This window comes from Staurois parvus, unplaced genomic scaffold (genome assembly GCF_062004578.1).
Source record: "Staurois parvus isolate SC_StPar_1 unplaced genomic scaffold, SC_StPar_1.0 ptg000149l, whole genome shotgun sequence".
Taxonomy (NCBI): Eukaryota; Metazoa; Chordata; class Amphibia; order Anura; family Ranidae; genus Staurois; species Staurois parvus.
In genome coordinates this window covers 6353990-6373633 of record NW_028317945.1, presented here as the reverse complement: position 1 = coordinate 6373633, position 19644 = coordinate 6353990, and the positions used below count along the sequence as shown (strand labels likewise).

General features: G+C 40.8%; 2 protein-coding genes across 2 annotated transcripts in view; both read right to left on the bottom strand.

Annotated features, from left to right (window-relative positions):
• Nucleotides 1-9351: 9351 nt before the first annotated feature.
• On the bottom strand, nucleotides 9352-12691 carry LOC149464679 (urotensin-2 receptor-like). Its single transcript, XM_089674282.1, has one exon. The coding sequence runs from the start codon at nucleotides 11790-11792 to the stop codon at nucleotides 10824-10826; it is 969 nt and encodes a 322-aa protein (XP_089530408.1). The 5' UTR covers nucleotides 11793-12691; the 3' UTR covers nucleotides 9352-10823.
• A 148-nt stretch (nucleotides 12692-12839) lies between these two features.
• The window catches only part of LOC149464678 (arf-GAP with dual PH domain-containing protein 1-like), a 48836-nt gene continuing 42031 nt past the window's right edge, over nucleotides 12840-19644 (bottom strand). The window contains exons 10-11 of the mRNA XM_089674281.1: nucleotides 16756-16984; nucleotides 12840-13064 (exon numbers count right to left, since the gene is read on the bottom strand). Coding sequence (XP_089530407.1) covers nucleotides 13036-13064; nucleotides 16756-16984 — 258 coding nt within the window. The 3' untranslated portion in view covers nucleotides 12840-13035. The remainder of the gene's footprint in view (nucleotides 13065-16755; nucleotides 16985-19644) is intronic.

Genomic DNA, 19644 nt, shown 5'->3' with positions numbered 1-19644 from the left:
TTTGGGTGTGGTTTGAGTGTGGGCTAGGACACAGGGGTCCCATGATCCCCTATTGCCCGGGGGCCCCATGAGCTCTCAGTCCGCCCCTGACCTGGACGGATGGCATACACCCACGGGTCCTTAAAGAATTGAGCTCTGTCATTTCAAAGCCATTGTTTCTAATTTTTAGGGACTCTTTAATGACTGGCATAGTACCACTGGATTGGCGTAAGGTCAATGTGGTGCCAATATTTAAAAAGGGGTCAAAATCTTTAACAAGTAATTACAGACCTGTTAGTTTAACTTCTATAGTTGGGAAAAGACCACATAGATGAGTTCTTGCTGGAAAAAAATATTTTAAGCAACAGACAGCATGGATTCATGAAAGACAGAAGTTGTCAAACAAATCTGATTTCTTTTTATGAGGGAGTAAGCAAAACCTTGAACAGAGGGGTGGCGGTGGACGTGGTATACTTGGATTTTGCAAAAGCGTTTGACACAGTTCCCCACACACGGCTAATGTGTAAGGTAAAGTCTACGGGCTTGGAAAAATCCATATGTAAATGTATAGAAAACTGGCTAAAAGATCGTATTCAGAGAGTAGTGGTTAATGAATCATACTCTGAATGGTCTGGGGTCATCAGTGGTGTACCCCAAGGTTCAGTGTTGGGACCCTTACTTTTTAATATATTTATAAACTATATAGGGTCTGAGATTAAAAATCCCATTTCAGTCTTTGCAGATGACACCAAGCTGTGCTGTGGAATAACGTCCTTACAGGATGTCTTCAATTTACAAGCCGACCTCAATGCACTGTTTAATTGGGCAACTATGTGGCAAATGAGATTTAATGTTGATAAATTTAAGATTATGCACTTGGGGGCTAAGAATATGCATGCATCATACATACTAGGGGGGGTACAACTGGGGGAATCAATGGTGGAGAAGGATCTGGGAGTTCTGGTAGATCACAAGCTTAATAATGGCATACAATGCCAAGCTGCGGTTTCTAAAGCGAGCAAAATCCTCTCTTGTATTAAAAGAGGTATAGACTCCAGAGAGAGAGATATCATATTACCCCTGTACAAATCATTAGTAAGACCTCATCTGGAATATGCAGTTCAGTTTTGGGCACCAATTCACAAAAACAACATTGGGGAACTTGAGAAAGTACAGAGAAGGGCAACCAAACTGATAAGAGGCATGGAGGAGCTCAGCTATGAGGAAAGATTAGAGGAACTAAATTTATTCTCTCTTGAGAAGAGGAGATTAGGGGGGAATTGATCAACATGTATAATACATAAGGGGGGATATGATCTCCATGTATAATACATAAGGGGGATATGATCAACATGTATACATACATCGGTGGTTCATATAGTGAACTCGGTGTAGAGCTATTCACCCTGAGGTCAACACAGAGGACAAGGGGGCACTCTTTACATCTGGAGGAAAAGAAATTTAATCTCCAAACACGGAAAGGTTTCTTCACAGTGAGAGCTGTGAAAATGTGGAATAGACTCCCTCAGGAGTTGGTTCTGGCCAGCTCAGTGGATTGCTTCAAAAAAGGCCTAGATTCTTTCTTAGATACACAGAATATAACTGGATACTAACATTTATAGGTAAAGTTGATCCAGGGAATATCCGATTGCCTCTCAGGGGATCAGGAAGGAATTTTTTCCCAGCAGGTGCAAATTGGATCATGCTTTGCTGGGGGTTTTTTTTGCCTTCCTCTGGATCGACTGTGGGTATAGGATTATAACTTTTTTTTTTTTTTCTATGGTTGAACTGTTTTGACTTTTTTCTTTTTTCAGCCAGACTAACTATGTAACTATGAAGCAGGCTAAATATTACTAAAAATTACTAATATGCTTTAATTAACTTTAGCAAGGTTTTCCCAAGATCTGAAAATTATCTTAGGGGTTCCTCATAGTAAAATGGTTGAGAAAGGCTGGTCTAGGTGAACGCCTGAGGTCCATGAGACACAGGGGCCCAAGCCACCTGGCGCATGTTACATAGAGGGGGGAGTCCTTGCACCACCTGGAGGGCGACCCCCTAACCACAATCAGCTCCAGGGCTAATCTGATTTCTGCTTTATACTTTTAAGTATATCTTCAACTACTTGCTTTATTTGCCTTGGCTATGCGTCTCAATTTTTTTTAAACATATTGCTTGGCTTGTCTTACATACTGGGTCAGCAATGAGGACTTATAGTGGCTTTTCATAAACTTTATTGAACATACTGGAGCGGTTCACAAATATTAATTTATATCATGTACTTGATTGAACCATGTGATTGGCATTACAGTTCCAATGCAAGTGGCTGTAATACATAGTTGCAAATACTGGTAGCCCAGAGTCCAAACAACATAGCATTACTTCCTAAAGTATGACTACAAGTTACAAAAGTCCCACTAACTCTACTGAAGGGGGTTATTCACGTACTTAATAAGTACTGTGGTCATGTTAATAAGCCTGTGGTCATGTTCTCTCTTGGCCTCAGGCCTCAAGGCATCCTTACTCCAGAGGGGAAGGTGTTCCAACTCTAGCCGTGCATCCTGCTCTTCTCTCTGCACATGGACACAAACCTAGAAAAGCTTTTCTCCCAGTTTATAAAAAAAAGGACAGAGCAACTGAGCAGCTCACGCTTTAGAGGGAGGTAACCCCACATTAGGGTGCAGTAACACCTGCGAATGCATCCATACTTTAAATGGGTATGCCTCCTGCAGCTAATTGCAAGAGCCCCTACCAGAGTTCTTGCATCTAACTGGAATGCAGGTGAATTCACCCTAAAGAAGAACCCCTTCCTACCAGCTGCGTCTGCTAAAAATCATGACTGCAGTGTCTCCTTCAATTACTGGATTTGGATGGCTTCTCGTGCTGTGAAGGTTAACAGCAGCCTTACTGCTCTTCCCCAATGCACACCTCTCAATCGTCTCGGATTCTGTAGGACTGCCCTGAGATTTCAGCTAAATCCCAGTGTTCCGTGGATCTGGGCTGAGGTTCCAGAGCCAGTGCCAGAATGAGTTCTGGAACTTTGCTTTACTAATTCACCTTACGGGGCACACTAGCAGCTCCCCTGAATCTCATGTGGGGTGTTCTAGGTCCCCTGCACCAAGATCACCCTTCCTGTTACTGACCTGGATGTGAAGATCATCACTTCTGAGTCCCCGTTTCAATTTTCCCAGTCAGTATTGCTGGTGAGAAGCTAATGGAGTACGATCTATACTCCATTACATTCATTGACTGGAAGGTGAGACATCAGGGGTGTTTAGGACTCCTTATGTCTTTTTAAAGAGAATCTGCCGCGAAAAAATGAAAAGTTTAGTTAAAAAAAAAAGAATGTAAAAACTGAAGCTACACCCCAAAAAAATTTATGAGCCCCCCTCACCCCACAAACATGCATGTACGAACGTAAATGTATGCATGAAAACACTGATTGCGCTGCATGTTACATATCTCCACGCACGCCAAAGTGGGAGCAATAATTCTAGGCTCATTATTTACAGTTAAATCTAACGTGATGGGTTTAGGGGCTTTTAAAGCCTCACCTATGGAAAATATGCACTTTTAAGGTTTGACATGTTGGGTACTATTTACTCGGTGCAACATCATCCCTTACAACTGATAAAAAATTGGATAGTTTATTGTGTTTGTGTACCCTAAAATTCAAAGTGCATTTTTACTGAAAGTTTGCATTTCCTAAATTGTCATGCTAATATCATGTGATGTAAAAAATTGGACCTACCACTGTTTTATGCAGGCCATAGACGGGGAGAAAACTGGCCGAAAATTCGTCTGAGAGAATAATCGGCCGATTTTCGGATCGTTAGTGGGTGAATTTGTCGCCAGTTTTTCGTGATTCTGACACATTTTTTTAATCGGTGAAGTTGGAAAAAAATCGACTGAATTTGCTGATCGGCCGATTTTCACGGCAATGATGGGCAAATCGGCCGATCTTTTTACCGATTAAAAAAATGCGCATGAGCCGTGACCTGAAAGAAGAAGAGGAAAAAGAAGAAACAGAAGAAGATGAAGACAAAAGAAAAAGAACATCTGTACTTTTAAGTGTCAAATAGAATAGTGGAGTGTCCCTGCAGAGAGCTCTATCCACTATTATATTTGACATTTAAAAGTATAGCAAAGTTACAACATTGTATCCATTTGTATCTGAATAGAAACATCTGTATCCGAAATGGATACAAATAGATACAATGTTGCAAGTTTGCTATACTTTTAAATGTCAAATATAATAGTAGAGCTCTCTGCAGGGACACTTCACTATTATATTTTCCGGCCGTAGACGGGACGAAAATCAGCCGACTTTTTTTTTACCAATGGTGGTAACGTCGGCTGATTGAACGACCGATTTTTTGTTTTTCTAAAAAAAAACGTCCAGTTTTCTCCCTGTCTATGGCCTGCATTATTCTCTCTTTCTAAATGTATAATGTTTTGAGAGGTATATGTAATCGTTAGGGCCTTTTCTATTCTCTGTAAACCTAGCCTTAGTTAAAGAGCTGTCCTTGTTTGTTTTAAGCTCAGTTCCGTAAGTATGAGACTCTGTTCATACAGTTGTGTTCAAAATAATAGCAGTCAGACATCACTAACCTGATCAATCACTGTTTTTGGTAGAAATGATATTTCTACATGGCAAATAATTTTCTAGCAGGTGTAGTAGAGTAATAGAAATCCAACAGACCCAACAGTCATGACATGCATGCTGCTGATTCTGTATAATTGAATCACTCATTGAAAGGGGCATGTGGAGTTCTATTAGTGAAGTCATTAATTCTTTGAAAAACAGGTGGCAATTATTGCCCTTATTTAAGGAATGAAGGCAGCAAATGTTGTACATGCTGGATACAGTTCTTTTCTCTCTGAAATTCTGAGGAAAATGGGTCGTTCCAGACATTGTTCAGAAGAACAGCGTACCTTGATTAAAAAGTTGATTGGAGAGGGGAAAACATATAAAGAAGTGCAGAAAATGATAGGCTGCTCAGCTAAAATGATTGTAAATGCTTTAAAATGGCAACCAAAACAGGAAAGACGTGGAAGAAAGAGAAAAACTACCATTCGAATGGATTGAAGAATAGCCAAAATGGCAAGGACTCAGCCAACAATCAGCTCCAGGAAGATCAAAGAAGGTGTAAAGTTCCCTGTGAGTACTGTTACAATTAGAAGACGCCTATGTGAAGCCAAGCTATCTGCAAGAAGCCCCCGCAAAGTCCCACTGTTGAAAAAAAGACGTGCTGAAGAGGTTACAATTTGCCAAAGAGCACATTGACTGGCCTAAAGAGAAATGGCGCAACATTTTGTGGACTGATGAAAGTAAGATTTTTTTTTTTTTGGGTCTTGCGGCCGGAGACAGTTTGTCAGACGACCCCCAAACACTGAATTCAAGCCACAGTACACTGTGAAGACAGTGAAGCATGGTTGTGCAAGCATCATGATATGGGGATGTTTCTCATACTACGGTGTTGGGCCTAGTTATCGCATACCAGGGATCATGGATCAGTTTGAATACATCAGAATACTTGAAGAGGTCATGCTGCCTTATGCTGAAGAGGAAATGCCCTTGAAATGGGTGTTCCAACAAGACAACGACCCCAAACACACCAGTAAACGTGCAACATCTTGGTTCCAGACCAACAAGATTGACGTTATGGAGTGGCCAGCCCAATCCCCGGATCTTAATCCAATACAAAACTTGTGGGGTGACATCAAAAATGCAGTTTCTGAGGCAAAACCAAGAAATAGAGAATAACTGTGGAATGTAGTCCAATCATCCTGGGCTGGAATACCTGTTCACAGGTGCCAGAAGTTGGTTGACTCCATGCAACACAGATGTACAGCAGTTCTCAGAAACAGTGGTTATACGACTAATTATTAAGTGATTCAAAGGAAAGCAAAATCTTCAAACATTTTTCAGTTTATATAGTGAATGTTTGAGTTTGTAAAGAAGAATACAAACACTGCTATTTTTTTGAACAGTCTAATATTCACTTTTCTTCAATTTTTTTAGAGGAACACAAATTTGATATATTTTTCTTCATGTTTTGATTTGGAATAGAATGTGTAGTGTTCCCAATGCATTTGTGTTTATGGAAATAAAAGCTATTAGAAGGATTCTGAGCTTTATTCACTTTTTTCAACACACTGCTATTATTGTGAACACAACTGTATATAGGTGTTTTGAATTGCAGGTAGAACTGCCATGTTTCTGCCTGTGATTTTAAAACACACTGTTAAAATGTAAAATTGCATGTTCAGGTGGCATTAATTCAATGCTGGGTGATTCTGCCACATGATATTTAGCATGACTATTGCGCTGCGGTTCCGCAAACAAATCGCACAATGTGTGTTGCCCAAACGAAGTTCTGAAACTTAATTGAGTGAGACTCGTCGCGCAATTTTGTTTGTGTGATTGCAGCACACTTGTCATTCTGAAAATCGCACAGCAATCGTAGCAAAATCACCCCATTTTCAGGTGCCATTGAGATGAATGGCACCCAAACACGCTGATGAGCGATTTCACATTTTAACAGCTCGTTGTGAAATCATGGGTAGAATCTCAGAAATTCCGCTCGCGATTCAAAACGTCTATATGTGAATGGAGTCTGAAAGTGCTAATTTAAAACTGAAAGAGTAAGGGAAGCCACCTGACTTCCATTACATGTATTGTATTCAAGCTTCTTTTCTTTTATAGGTTTATTGTATCTGTAGCAGGGCAGAAATTCAATTTATTTTATTTTTTGTTTATTTTGGTTTTGTTGAAACCACCAGTGTGTAAAGCAGTCAGTTTATCTGTATAATTAATCTATGAGTTCCTGTGCCCCACAGGTGATATGACGTGGATCTCAGCAGATAATGCAGACAGCATTGTATAGTGTACCTGGATAAAGCCAGACACCTCAGCACCAGGCCATCTGGTTCTTAGGTCTTGGCTGTATTCATAGTACAATATAGTATCCCTATTCTGGCAGAAAAGGATCAGAGTTTTCTGAGCTTCCCCAAGTGATGGATACAGGGGAAATTATGTCTGGATGTTCCACTTGAAGAAAACTAGAAAGCATTTAGAACTGCTCCCTGAATGGACTGTGTGATACTTTCTGGATACTGTGACTTGCACCCATATTGGCTGTACCTACTGCCCTATGGATTATTTCTTCTTGCTATTCTGTGAACTATTTCTCCTTGCCGTGCCTCTACTTCCTTTACAACTGCTACCTATGCAATCCTGAAGCCGCAGCCAGGAAGGACATTCAGCCCTATGATGACCCACCATTTGCCTGTGAAGAATCTCTGCCCTGTGTGCCGGACACTTAACCCTCGCTGTGCTCTATCTCCACCTGGAGGATCCCTGCCCCTTGTCATGCCTGCTGTTGCCTTGTGGACTGTTCCCTGTTGCTGTACCATATTTCCCCTCCATGGACACATAACCTTTGCTATTCCCTGCTACAGCCTGGAAGATCCCTGCCCCAACACAGTGCCTACTATTGCCCCATGGACTGTTACCTGTTGCTGTACCATATTTCCTCCCCCTGCTCACTCTGCTCCTTTGTCTGCTGCTGCTGCTGTTTGAGGTTCTGTGCTGAGGCCAGACCCCCACAGCCCCCTTTCCATAAGCCTGTGGACTTAACCCCTGCCTACTCTGCTTCTGCTAGTGGCCTCTAGCCCTCTCTGCCGGGATGCTCTCTTTTGCTGGCTGGTAAGGACTTAACCCAACTGTATCAAAGTCCTACTCTTCTGTGCTGTCTGCTTGGCCCCTGTGTGCTGGATTTAACTCCTGCTGTGCCAAGTACTGCTCTGCCCGAAGCCCTGCTCTCTGTGCTAAGGACTTAACCTCGGCCATGCCAAACTCCACTCTGCCCCAGAATCCTGCCCTGTGTGCCAGATTCAACCTTTGCCATGCCTTGTGTTTGCCCTGTGGACTATTTTCCCTTTGCTATCCCATATTTCCATCCTGAGAATCATTCAACCCCTGCTGTACCTTCTGGCTGCCCTGTGAATTATTTCCCCCTTGTTGTCCCATATTGCTGTCCTAAGGATCGTTCTCCCTTTCTGGGCCTCTTCCTGGGCCTTCTGGTCACCCTATGGACTGTTTTCTTGTTGCTGTGCCCTATTGCCATTCCGTAGACACTTTATCAGTGCTGTGATACATTGCTGACCTGTGGACTATTTCTGTGTTGTTTCCTACTCGCGCCCTTCTTGTGCCCCCGAGCCTCCCAATAAACACCCACACATCAGGTTCCTTGTGATTGACTTCCATTTGCTCTGTCTCTGTGCTCCTAGTTTGTCACAGTATCCTTCTGTTAAAATAATTTTGATGTATATAATGATTCTGGTATATAATGGCTAGCTTAGATATGTTGTGTTACAGCAGTATGCCTTTAATGAAAGTTTGTGTTCTGAAATCTTCTTATATCTTGTCAGCTTACACTGCACTGTCAAATACACTGCCTTCCTCATATGTTAGCTTGGGCGTTTGGCATTTGGGAAGAATCTGTGAAATTCTTGTTAAATTCAATATTTTCTATCCCAAACTTTCAGGCTTATTAAGTAAAATAGTGCAAGGAGTAAAGTGCAATACTTTTACAAATAAATTAAACACTATCTTGTACTGAGGTTTTCAATTAATTGAACTGTGGTTGCTATGGGTTACTGCACTCTTCTCTTTTCACTCCATGAAATGTCACCATTTGGTAAACCAGGCACCTAAACTTGCACTGAAAGTAAAAGTACAATTATGCACAATCACTGGGCCATGCTATTAAGCCAGCCATACATGATCCTTGCTGAACTGTCCAAATTTCAGTCCACGTATGGGCAGGCTGATTGTACCCAAGTCCACCCATCAATTGACTTGAGTACAGCCAGCCTGATTTTTTTTTTTTTACATGCGATTACTGCCAGTGGCTATAGCCACTAGAAGTAATCATTGTGATCTGCCAGCCAGGAAGGCTCTCCCACCAGCAGAAAATAGCACTGCAGTAGACATTCCTCCATCAACACTGACTGTGTTAATGGGGGAATTGAGCAATTTTCTTTTAATCTCTTCTTCAATCAATTCTTCCATCTCAATACTTAATTTTCAGTTTTGAATGGAGTGTACCTTTAACCATGCCCTACCACCAAACTAATGGCACTGAAAGCTGTCCTTGCGCCAGAATAATTTGCCACCTAAAACTACCTATTTTATAAATAAATATTTAAAATTTACAGCATGTTGAAGATGTCTATTCAGAAAAGGTCTACCCTCCATGAGTGCATAGCCCCCTTTAAGTAGTGTGGCTTGCCTGAATAAATATAAAGTTAAATGGACAGGTTAGGTAAGCCCTCACACTATGTAATAACTGTTACACCTAAATCAGATTGCAAAGCTAATCATTTAACTTTATTTAGTTGTTTTATTACTGAAGTAAAAAATGAACACCAGCAATGAAATGACAAATTATGCAAAAATTATTTTGCTCCTAGCTCTGTTTACTAATACTGTAAGTAACATTATTTCTTACCACTGTATGCTTCCACTTTCACGAATGGCCGAGTCAAGAAGCATTAAATCACAATTTACTTAATAGGTTAGAGTTTATTTTGGCCTAAAATACAAAGTAGTATTAAATCCAAAACCAAAAATGTAACATATTGCAGCTTGCCAATCAATAGACGTGGTGGATGCATTTGTTTTTTTAAGACTTTTTACCCTTTGTTTTCACTTGATGATCCAGCCAGTAACACACCTCCTATATTAGGGCCAGTTCACACTATCAGTTGCTTTTTCACATCAGTGCTTCCAGTTCCAGTGCGTTCTGATTGCAGAAAAAAAAAGTAGAACATGCTGCCCCTTTTCTGCACAGAACTGTACTGTAATGTGATAAAATGCATCAAAAATACACTGCAATGCACCAAAAATGCATCGGTATGCACATGTCCCTATTTAAATTGAAGAAAAAGAGGGACAAAATTAACTGGAATGCATAAAAAACGCACTGGGACATGTCAAAAAAGTGCACGTGGAAATGCATTCAGAATGCATTTCTATAGTGTGAATCGACCCTTAGGTTACCTAAACCCTGGATAAAGGAGTACAGAGACACCTTGGGACAGCAGCATTGTTAATCTGGGGGGAAGGGAGAGTTAAATGTACTGGCAGATTTAGATACACTTTTGAAGCCAAACTCCAGCAACAGTTTTGCTCCTTTTGGGATAAAGGTTTAACATGAATGAATAAAAGCTGACAATTGTAAGCACCCCTGTCAGTGTTTAATGGTTTGTCTAAACCCCCTAACTGCTGCATCTGCAGGACCACTTGTTCTGTTGAAAAATAACAGACTTAAGGCTAGATCACCAGGTGAAAATAAAAGAAAGCCTAAAAAGGAAAGCAAATGAAGCCGTCAAATCTAGAAATCGGTAAACTGCAATATAACAAAATGTTTGCTTCTGGGTTAAATACTGCTAAATTACAGCGTTCACTTCCTCCTGTGAAAAAACAAAACAAAATGGAAATTGTGGTGATTGAGCACCATTTAATAATGCAGCCTAACAGATAGGCTGTGTTGAAACATGGGTTAATGCTGTAACTTAACCCTTGTTTGTAATTTTGCCAAATCTCAAAGCCCATGTGAAGGAGACCTTAGTACTGCCATCACCTAATGTCTAACACATCCAATTCAACAGAATATAAATTACATATCTGTCAACAAAAGGCTCATCTGAAGATTTTGTGCAATTACAAGACCCAGAAGCTTTAACTGTACTCATTAATTTACTCTTATGATTTTTTATATTTGATGATTTAAAATACATCCAATGCACCTGTGAAAGTAACAATCCATCAATGTCAATCACATCTCCAGATTTTTCTTCTGCATCCCTTTCCCACTGGATTTCCGGCTCCGGCCAGCTAAATATTCCCAGTAGTTACGAGTTAGTATAGTATATAGTAAAGGATTTACACAGCTATTAGCATATGTTAAGCAGGTAACTCCAATGTTTAGATAAATCTCAGCTGAAGGACCAAGTGCTGAAAGTTCCTTCTGATAACATTTGGCTAGCTGCCATGCCCAGAAAGGTACAAAACAAGCCCAATATACAATGATAATTGTGAATATACGCAGCCCAACACAATGCTTTTGTTTTCGCCTTGATTGATGGACTTCTAGGTCAGACATCCAATATGCCCTTGCTAGGCAACTATAGATATATATTAAGATGAAGCCAGGACCTAGTATGCTGGTGCAGAAAAGAACCGTTAAGTAATTTCTGAATGAATCTTGTGTCCACGTGGGAAAGCAAATCTTCTTGCCAGATCCATAATGGCTGTCCTGTAGCCGTATCATACATATCATTGGTAAAGTGAGAAAAAATGATGTAAGCCAGATTGCCAGACTTGTTACCTTTTGGTGGCACTGGGTAATATGTGCCTTAAAAGGTCGCACAATTACCTGATATCTCTGTAGACTCATCGCAGTGAGGGTGTAGATGCTAGCATGCATGGTTAATAGGTCCATGCTTAAAAGAACTCTGCATCCTATATCCCCAAAGTACCAGTTTTGGGCCAGGTAGGTACTTAGAACAAAAGGAATAGTTAAAAGGTAAAGTAGATCAGCCAAAGCAAGATTTATGACATTGATACACAGGGAACCTGCTGGCCTGGGTGACAAGGCAGTAATCACAAGTACATAAATGTTTCCAGAAGAGCCTAAGACAAACATAATACCAAGTACAGCGCTCAAGCTGGATGTCACCAGAACTTCTCCACCAAAAATACCTGGAGTTTCCATAGACACGTTTGCCTCATAATGACCTTCCATTTCCTTTACTGCTGCCTACTGCACAAGCATGATGGGTATGTGTCATGATCAGTAATATAACAAATTCTTCATATATTCCTGGTGGCAATGAAAAAAATAATTCAATCTACAATCGGCATCCCAGATCTCCTGTGCCACTGCCTGGCTTCAGTCATGGTGTCCAAAGAAGTTCCTGTGTGTAGTAAACATTCCACATCTTCGAGCTGCGACTTTTCAATAAGGGTGTGAGCGTTTCTTCAGTATGATTAATTGTTATAATAGTAAGCTAGCAAAAGAGTCTTAATCCTGGTTAGCTTTAACACTGGAAAAATGAGGATATATTTTGCCTGTGTTGCAGTATTCTCTTTGCTTGCTCTATGCTCATTCCTCACCTTAGCTTCAGATATGCTGAGCAAACAGCGACAAGCCCCATTCACAAAGAAGTGTGCAGACTGAGACAGAACTGTTACATTCATGGTCTGCTAACAGTCTCCCCACACTCTTTTCATTACACTTTCTCATGTTATGACTTAACTATCTCTAGCCTATTGCAAAAAGCAATACAATATTTTTATTTTTAAGATTGATAGAGATTATGCTTTACAGTTTGCTACATTTAAATGGGGTTTAATTCAAATATATATATCAAATTGTCATTCTCCTTAAAACATTTAAAGTATATTTAAAGCACAAACTTTTTTTTTTTCATTTCGGATCAACTAAAACTGTTGTCTTTTTTTTTTTGCCATCTGTGTATCATTAGGTAGATTTCCCTTCTATTCCTGTCCTGTAGACTCAACAGGAAGTAAGAGGATATCTATCCAATGTGAGGGATATGCCCTTTTGGACAACTGTCATGAGAACAAGAGTCCTCACTGAATGATTTTTCCACTATTCCCGTCTTAGTGGCAACTAAAAATTATGGAGTTACCCTCATTTTTATTCTCAGTGTCACTGGAGTTTAGATCAATTAGTGAGAGTAAATCTCCCTCACAACATCACCGACAGGAATACAACATCTTAAAGTGGTTATAACCCAATCTATCCAAATCTAAAAATTGTTTTGCCTTTAGTCATACTTGAACTGTATGTTTATTATGTGGCACATAGATGATGCACTGCCATAAAAACAAAGGCATAATTACATATGCTGGTGCATGACATTTGATAAAAGGAAGAAATGTATATTAAAGTCCAGAAATGAGATGTCCTGATAGCTGTCAAGGAGAATATGAAAAGTTGGAGGATCTTGATCAGGAACATGCTATGTATGATGCTTGAACTTTGCTTGGACTAGAAAGAGAAAAAAATAGAATTAGCAGCAATATATAACAATGAATAATTACGCTGTTGTGGTAAAAGAACAGCAATTATGATTTTTGAAAAGTAGATGCCTTTATTGAAGTGTAGGCTATTTAAAGCTGAAGCTTTTTATGCTTATGTGTTGCCTTGTCCTGCCCCTGCCCCCATTAACATGTTACAAAAAAAAAAAATGGTATTACATAAAACCGGTTTTACTTAGATAACTTATTTTAACTTTTATTTTTTTTAGTGACATCATTACTGGGTCTTTGTTCTTCTCTATGCAATGAAGGGAGATTATGGCTGGTGGGAGGGGATAACAGGGTTCTGTATGTAGCTTCCTAATAAAACATCACAGCTCCCTGCCTCAGTACTCCTCTCAAGAGCCCTCAGCCCTGATGCAAGCAAGGGACTGGCTCTTGAAAGGAGCTATATCAATATCAAAAGGTCTTGATGGGTGAATGTCAGTCTAGATGAGTGTGCATTCCTGGGCAGAATGCATTTGCATGCAGACTGCCCCATGTAACGCCCACATGTAATGCTAAGCCTCCATGATTGAAAGAAGAGGCTGTTGAGGAAAGAGTGAGATGATGCTGGACATATTCCAACCTGAAAATGAGGCAGACTCTACCTGTGTGACTTGATCTGACAGTAAACAAATTTAGTACAGGAGAGGTGTTTGTACAACTGTGCAAAATGGCTGGGAGCACTACACCAACCCTTTCCACCTTTTTTAACGTCTTTCTGTCTGTTGGAAAGCAGTGCCAATGCAGGATAACATACCTGTATGTATGCCAACATCAGTAGCTCCTGTGTGGCTCACAGAGCAGATCATGTTACCGTTGTGTCTGGGTGATAACATGGTGTTTTACCATGTGATTGCTGTGTCCAATCACAGCAATCACATAGCAAACAATAGAAACTGAAAGTTTCGGTTCTCTCTGCTCTCACTGTTAGGGCAGAGAGAATCAATGCTTTAGCCTGTGAGTGTACAGCAGCCTGTCAGGCTGTATGTACACTCACTGCAGGGCCAGCACCCCAGTGTCCCTGATCACTGCCCTAGTGTAGTCCTAATAAAAAATGCAGCCAGCACCTGTCACTTGTCCCAGTGGTCACAAAAACCCCGCCATACACCATACCAATGTCCTGGTCATGGCCATACCAGCATCCTGATCACTGCCACACCCCTTACCAGTGTACTGATCACTGCCATATGCCATAACAGCACCCTGATCACCACCATATTATTATTATTATACAGTATTTATAAAGCGCCAATAGTTCGCTCAGCGCTGTACATTACAAAGGGGGACAGAACATGTGACAGAACAATACCAATACAATGCAAAACATGAGGGGATCGAGGGCCCTGCTCTTTCAAGCTTACAATCTAGAAGGGATGGGATAGTGGTACAGGAGGAGATAGCTGTGCGGGATGGAGTGGTAGGAAGAGTGGAGGAGGTCAGCAAGTTAGCAGGGGGTGAGGTAGGCTTCCCTGAAGAGATGGGTTTTCAGGGTGCGCCTAAAGGAGAGGAGAGTAGGTGATAATCTGATGGGTTGGGGAAGGGAGTTCCAGAGGATGGGTGACACCCTGGAGAAGTCCTGGAGGCGGGCATGGGAGGAGGAGACCAGGGAACTGGAGAGAAGGAGGTCTTGTGAGGAGCGGAGTGTGCGTGCTGGGCGGTACTTGGATATTAGGTCAGTGATGTAGTTCGGGGCAGTATGGTGGACAGCTTTGTACGTCAGTGTTAGGATTTTAAATTTGATCCATTGCGCAATCGGAAGCCAGTGGAGGGATTGGCAGAGGGGGGTGGCGGAAGTGGAGAGGTTGGAAAGGTGAATGAGTCTGGCAGCCGTATTCAGGATCGACTGAAGCGGGGATAGCCAGCGGCGAGGCAGGCCAGTGAGGAGGGAGTTGCAGTAGTCGAGTTGTGATATGATGAGGGAGTGGATGAGCTGTTTAGTGGTTTCTGGGGTTAGGAACGTGCGGATTTTGGCGATGTTGCGCACGTCCGCACGAAACGCGTCAGTGTGGAGCCTAGCCGGTGACGTCACGCCGTTCCGTACCTCGTGGAGGCCGGCGGCCATCTTTGACTCTGGGAAACCCTGTGAGTGACCTGTCTTTTACTCTGCAATAAAGGATTTTTTTGAAACGTACTACACTATCAGTGTTTTTTGGGGTGGGCTTTTTGGTCAAGCCCCCCCTCTCTTAAGGTGGATACCTCATATGAGTGCCCCCTGGGTGAGGAACCTGGATCAGTGCTATTAAGGGTCTCTGGATGTCTGCAATGCCCCTGCTGGCCAAGGAAAAGGTTATCCCCATCAGAGTGACAGCTTGCCAGATGATCCACACAGGTTCAGCTTTCTAGGACCAGGAGTGGTCTGACAACTCAAATGCGCATATTATGCGCTTTCTGGTGAGTGCATAATATTAGACAGTTTTCAGCACGGAGTCAACCACTTTTGCACGGCTTATTGGGACTATTGTATCATGTTATGAGGACACTTATCAATCACCACTAAGCACCAGTAGCCCATCACTTATTACCTTATATGTTACTTTATATTAACCATTTGTAGCGCTGCATGTGTTGTTATTATAGTGTGAAGGTTTGAGGTTTGTGCCTTTCATGCCAGCTGCTTGCTATCCATCTCCAAGCGCTCGTTAATTATTCTTTCTGCTGTGGATTTAATCTGTTTAATCACTGGAATTGCATCAATCCCCACAACTAGAATATCAGACCTTAATTAGAAGAATCAATATAATCATCCTATATTTTTCATATTAGCACAGCAGCACTGTTGATGTGGCCATTTATTTATTTTCTAGACAAGCTGTGTGCAGTGCACCCAGCCTCTGCTTTGGGTGGCATTTGCAGCCTCTCACAGACAAGCTTTGCTACTGCGAAGTAAAAGCCTCCAGGCAAAGTCAGAATTGGAGGTCTAGGCCGCAATAATAATGTCACCTCAAGACGAGGTCACTTAATGATACACCTGTTTGGATAAAACTGTGCCCATTTGTCCCATAACTGTTGTCATGTTTCACATGACTGTCATGCCTTTAAGTGTTCTTTGTATTTTGTCTCTGCTCCTCCCTTCCCTTTGATTTAGTTCATGCTGTATAGACAGCCCACCCTTTTTCCCAGTAAGGAATTTCAGCTTCAAGCCTAATGTCATGAAGCAGATCACATTGTGATCTTTTGACCTATCAGATGTTCATTGTTGCAAGATTCTCTCAGTTTATGGAATAAACTTCACAAGATCTACAAGGTGTCATCTAGATCGAGTCACTGCCTGTGTTATTCAACTAAGATTGAAGTTATCGCTATCTCATCACAACTGTAAGTTACAGAGATCACACTTTCAATGCTTAGATTGGAGAGACAGAACAACTGTCATGACTTTAACACAGAAAAAATTGAATACGGTTGGATGTAAGCACATGACCCTGCCTTACATTCCACTTCTATTACCTCTATCTTTCTTTTCCTTCCTTTATCCCTTAGTTTTTGTTTTTTTTAGGCCCCGAGGTCTCAAAGACAGCACAGAATACCCCTACTGGCCAGGATCCTTCACACTGTTTTTTTGATCAATAACGACTAGACATTTTAAACTAGATACAATTTAAAAAGCTCTGCTTCACAAGGAATAAAACATATTTTTAAAAAAGTAGAAATGTTACCTGCATAGTCTCGAATATTCATAGGAAGGCTGATCACTTTCTTGAATGCACTGAGCCAGTTTTCTCGGTCTGTCTCACTCTCACATGTAAATAGGTAAGTACGCTCAGGGGTACTAATGGATATACCATAATTCCACAGGTTGCCTTGTGTACCTGAAATTGTTTCTGGCTTTACTTGGTATCCATTCTCACTGTTTCCCAAAAACACTTCACCTTTGGCAAAGGCATCCTGAGTGAAAGAGAAACCAAACAGTGGTCAAACTCAATATAGAAGCAGAGAAAGCCATCAAAATTGCCATACATAAGGATAAAGACTTCATTATACAGGCAACTGTATTGCAATATAAGCCAACACAGAATGCTGACTGTGGTAAGTGACACTTACATTTTATCTAAACTTAAAAAAGAAAAATGTAAAATATTGCAATTTACCAGTCCTTAGATGTGGTGGCTGTATTAGTTTGCTTTTTTTTAGACTTTTTCCCTTTATTTTCATCTAGTGAGCCTACAAACAACATACTTCCTGTCCCTTTGTGTACATCCACTTATCCACTATGTAATGAGGGAGGCATTTTTGAATTTCAAATATGTTCTTCTTTGTTAACCACTTGACCTCCGGAAAGATTTTACCCCCTTTCCTGACAAGGGCATTTTTTGCTTTTCAGCACTGTGCTTCTTTAGCTGGTAACTGCGCGGTCATGCATTATGGTACCTAAACAAAATTTATAATATTTTTTTTTCACACAAATAGAGCTTTATTTTGGTGGTATTTGATCACCATTGGGTTTTTATTTTTTGCAATATAAATGCAAATTTAATATTTGTGTGATAGAAAATTTTGGGAAAAAAAAGACGAAATTTTCTACTTTTGTCATAAATTTACATCATAAAATTAGGCCAAAATGTATTCTGCTACATGTCTTTGGTTAACAAAATCCTAATACGTCTATATTGATTGCTTTGTGTGAAAGTTATAGCATCTGCAAACTATGGTATAGATACTGAAAAGTATGCAGTTTTTACATTTTGACTGTACTACCTTGGCATTTTAGTACCTCAAATAGGCAAACAACCCTCAAATTACCCCTTTTCAAAAAGTAAACCCCCTAAGCTATTTGCTGAGAGGACTATTGAGTCCATGGAAGATTTAATTTTTTTTCCACAAGTTTTTGGAAAATGACAAAAAAAATATAATTTTTTTGTACACAAAGTTGTCGATTAAATTATATTTTGCTCACACATGCCATGGGTATATATGGAATTACACCCCAAAATATATTCTGCTACTTCTCCCAAGTATAGGGATACCACATGTGTGAGACTTTTTGGGAGCCTAGCCGCATACAGTAGCCTGAAATCCAATGACCCCTTTGAAAGCCTTAAGGTGTGTAATTTCTTCGTTTCACTTTCTCACTACCTATAAACAGTTTCAGAGGCTCTGATATGCCAGATGAGAGGCATGCTGAGTCAATGGAATATTTAATTTTTTACCACAAGTTTTTGGAACATGACAAAAACCTTTGTTTTTATCATTATTACGATTGTTTATATATTGCATTGGTATATGGAATTAATTACCAAAATATATTCTGCTACTTTTCCCGAGTATGGAGATACCACATGTGAGAATCTTTTTGGCAGTCTAACCACATACAGGACCCCAAAATCCAATAAGCACCCTCAGGCTTTTAAAAGGCTTTATTTCCTCATTACACTTCCTGACTACCTATCACAGTTTTGGAGGCCCTGAAATGCCAGAATAGTACACCCACCCCAAATGACCCCTTTTTGGAAAGTAGACACTTCCAGGTATTTTCTAAGGGGCATGGTGAGTATTTTTCAGATCTCATTTGTTGACACAAGTTTCTGGAAAATGATGAAAGAAAACGAAAATGTATTTTTTCTTTTTTGCCCTCTCACAGACCTTTTACATGTTGACCCCATATCTGGCAGGCTTGCCTAGAAGAAACTGTTTGAATGCAACACGGCCAGAAAACTTAGTGAGGGACTCATCAACGCAGATGTTTTGATGGGGCATATACACATCTGGAAATTTCTGGTTAAGGTGATTTACAAGGGGCTGAATATCATATTCAGGCTCACCCCGAAGACGATAGTGTATTGTCATTAAAATGCATAAATCGCATTATATTATCATATCTATGCCTGGCCATGGCAGCAGAGAACACGGGCATATGATGTATTGGGTCTGTGGACCAACATGACTGCAACTCATTCTCTTTAGTAATGCCCACGTTTAGGGTTAGGCCCCAAAAAATTTTAAACTAGGAAACCATGATAGGTTTCCATGCAAATGGTATGGCAAGGTTTGAATTTGGGTTGGCAGCAATAAATTGTTGTGCGTATAAATTGCTTTGGTCTACAATCCATACAGATCTTCCATGAAAAACAATTCCAAAAAATCAAAGCGAGTAGTTATATTTGCTGTTTCCACCTGAATTTGGGGTTGAACAGTGAATTGGGGAAGTACGGGTGCTACTGAATTTGTGGGCTGCCAATCAGGATTTGCAAGCACATCCAGAAGGACACTATGGGCTAAATGTTTAGGCTTGTGTTTAAATTCTTGGAGGACGCTACTTGTGCTAACCACCGCACCAGCTTGTACTACACTTATGGGACGTTACCAAGTGATACTGCAGTGCTAGTATGTAAAATACCAGGATGTACTAGGCCGCTGGTGCTCACCAGTTCACCAAAAGTTAGTGTGGATCCCTTTGAGAATGTGTGTGCGCACAAAACGCGTCAAGGAGGAGCCAACGTGCTGACGTCACGCCGCCGTGTCCACGTGATGGTCTGGTGGCCATCTTTGTAAGTGCTTTTTATCCATTGATTTTATGCTCCATGTGGTTGCTATCTAACATACTACAC

Coding starts and splice junctions, on each gene's coding strand:
- LOC149464679 (XM_089674282.1), bottom strand. CDS start 11,792: ATGGAAGGTCATTATGAGGCAAACGTGTCTATGGAAACTCCAGGTATT.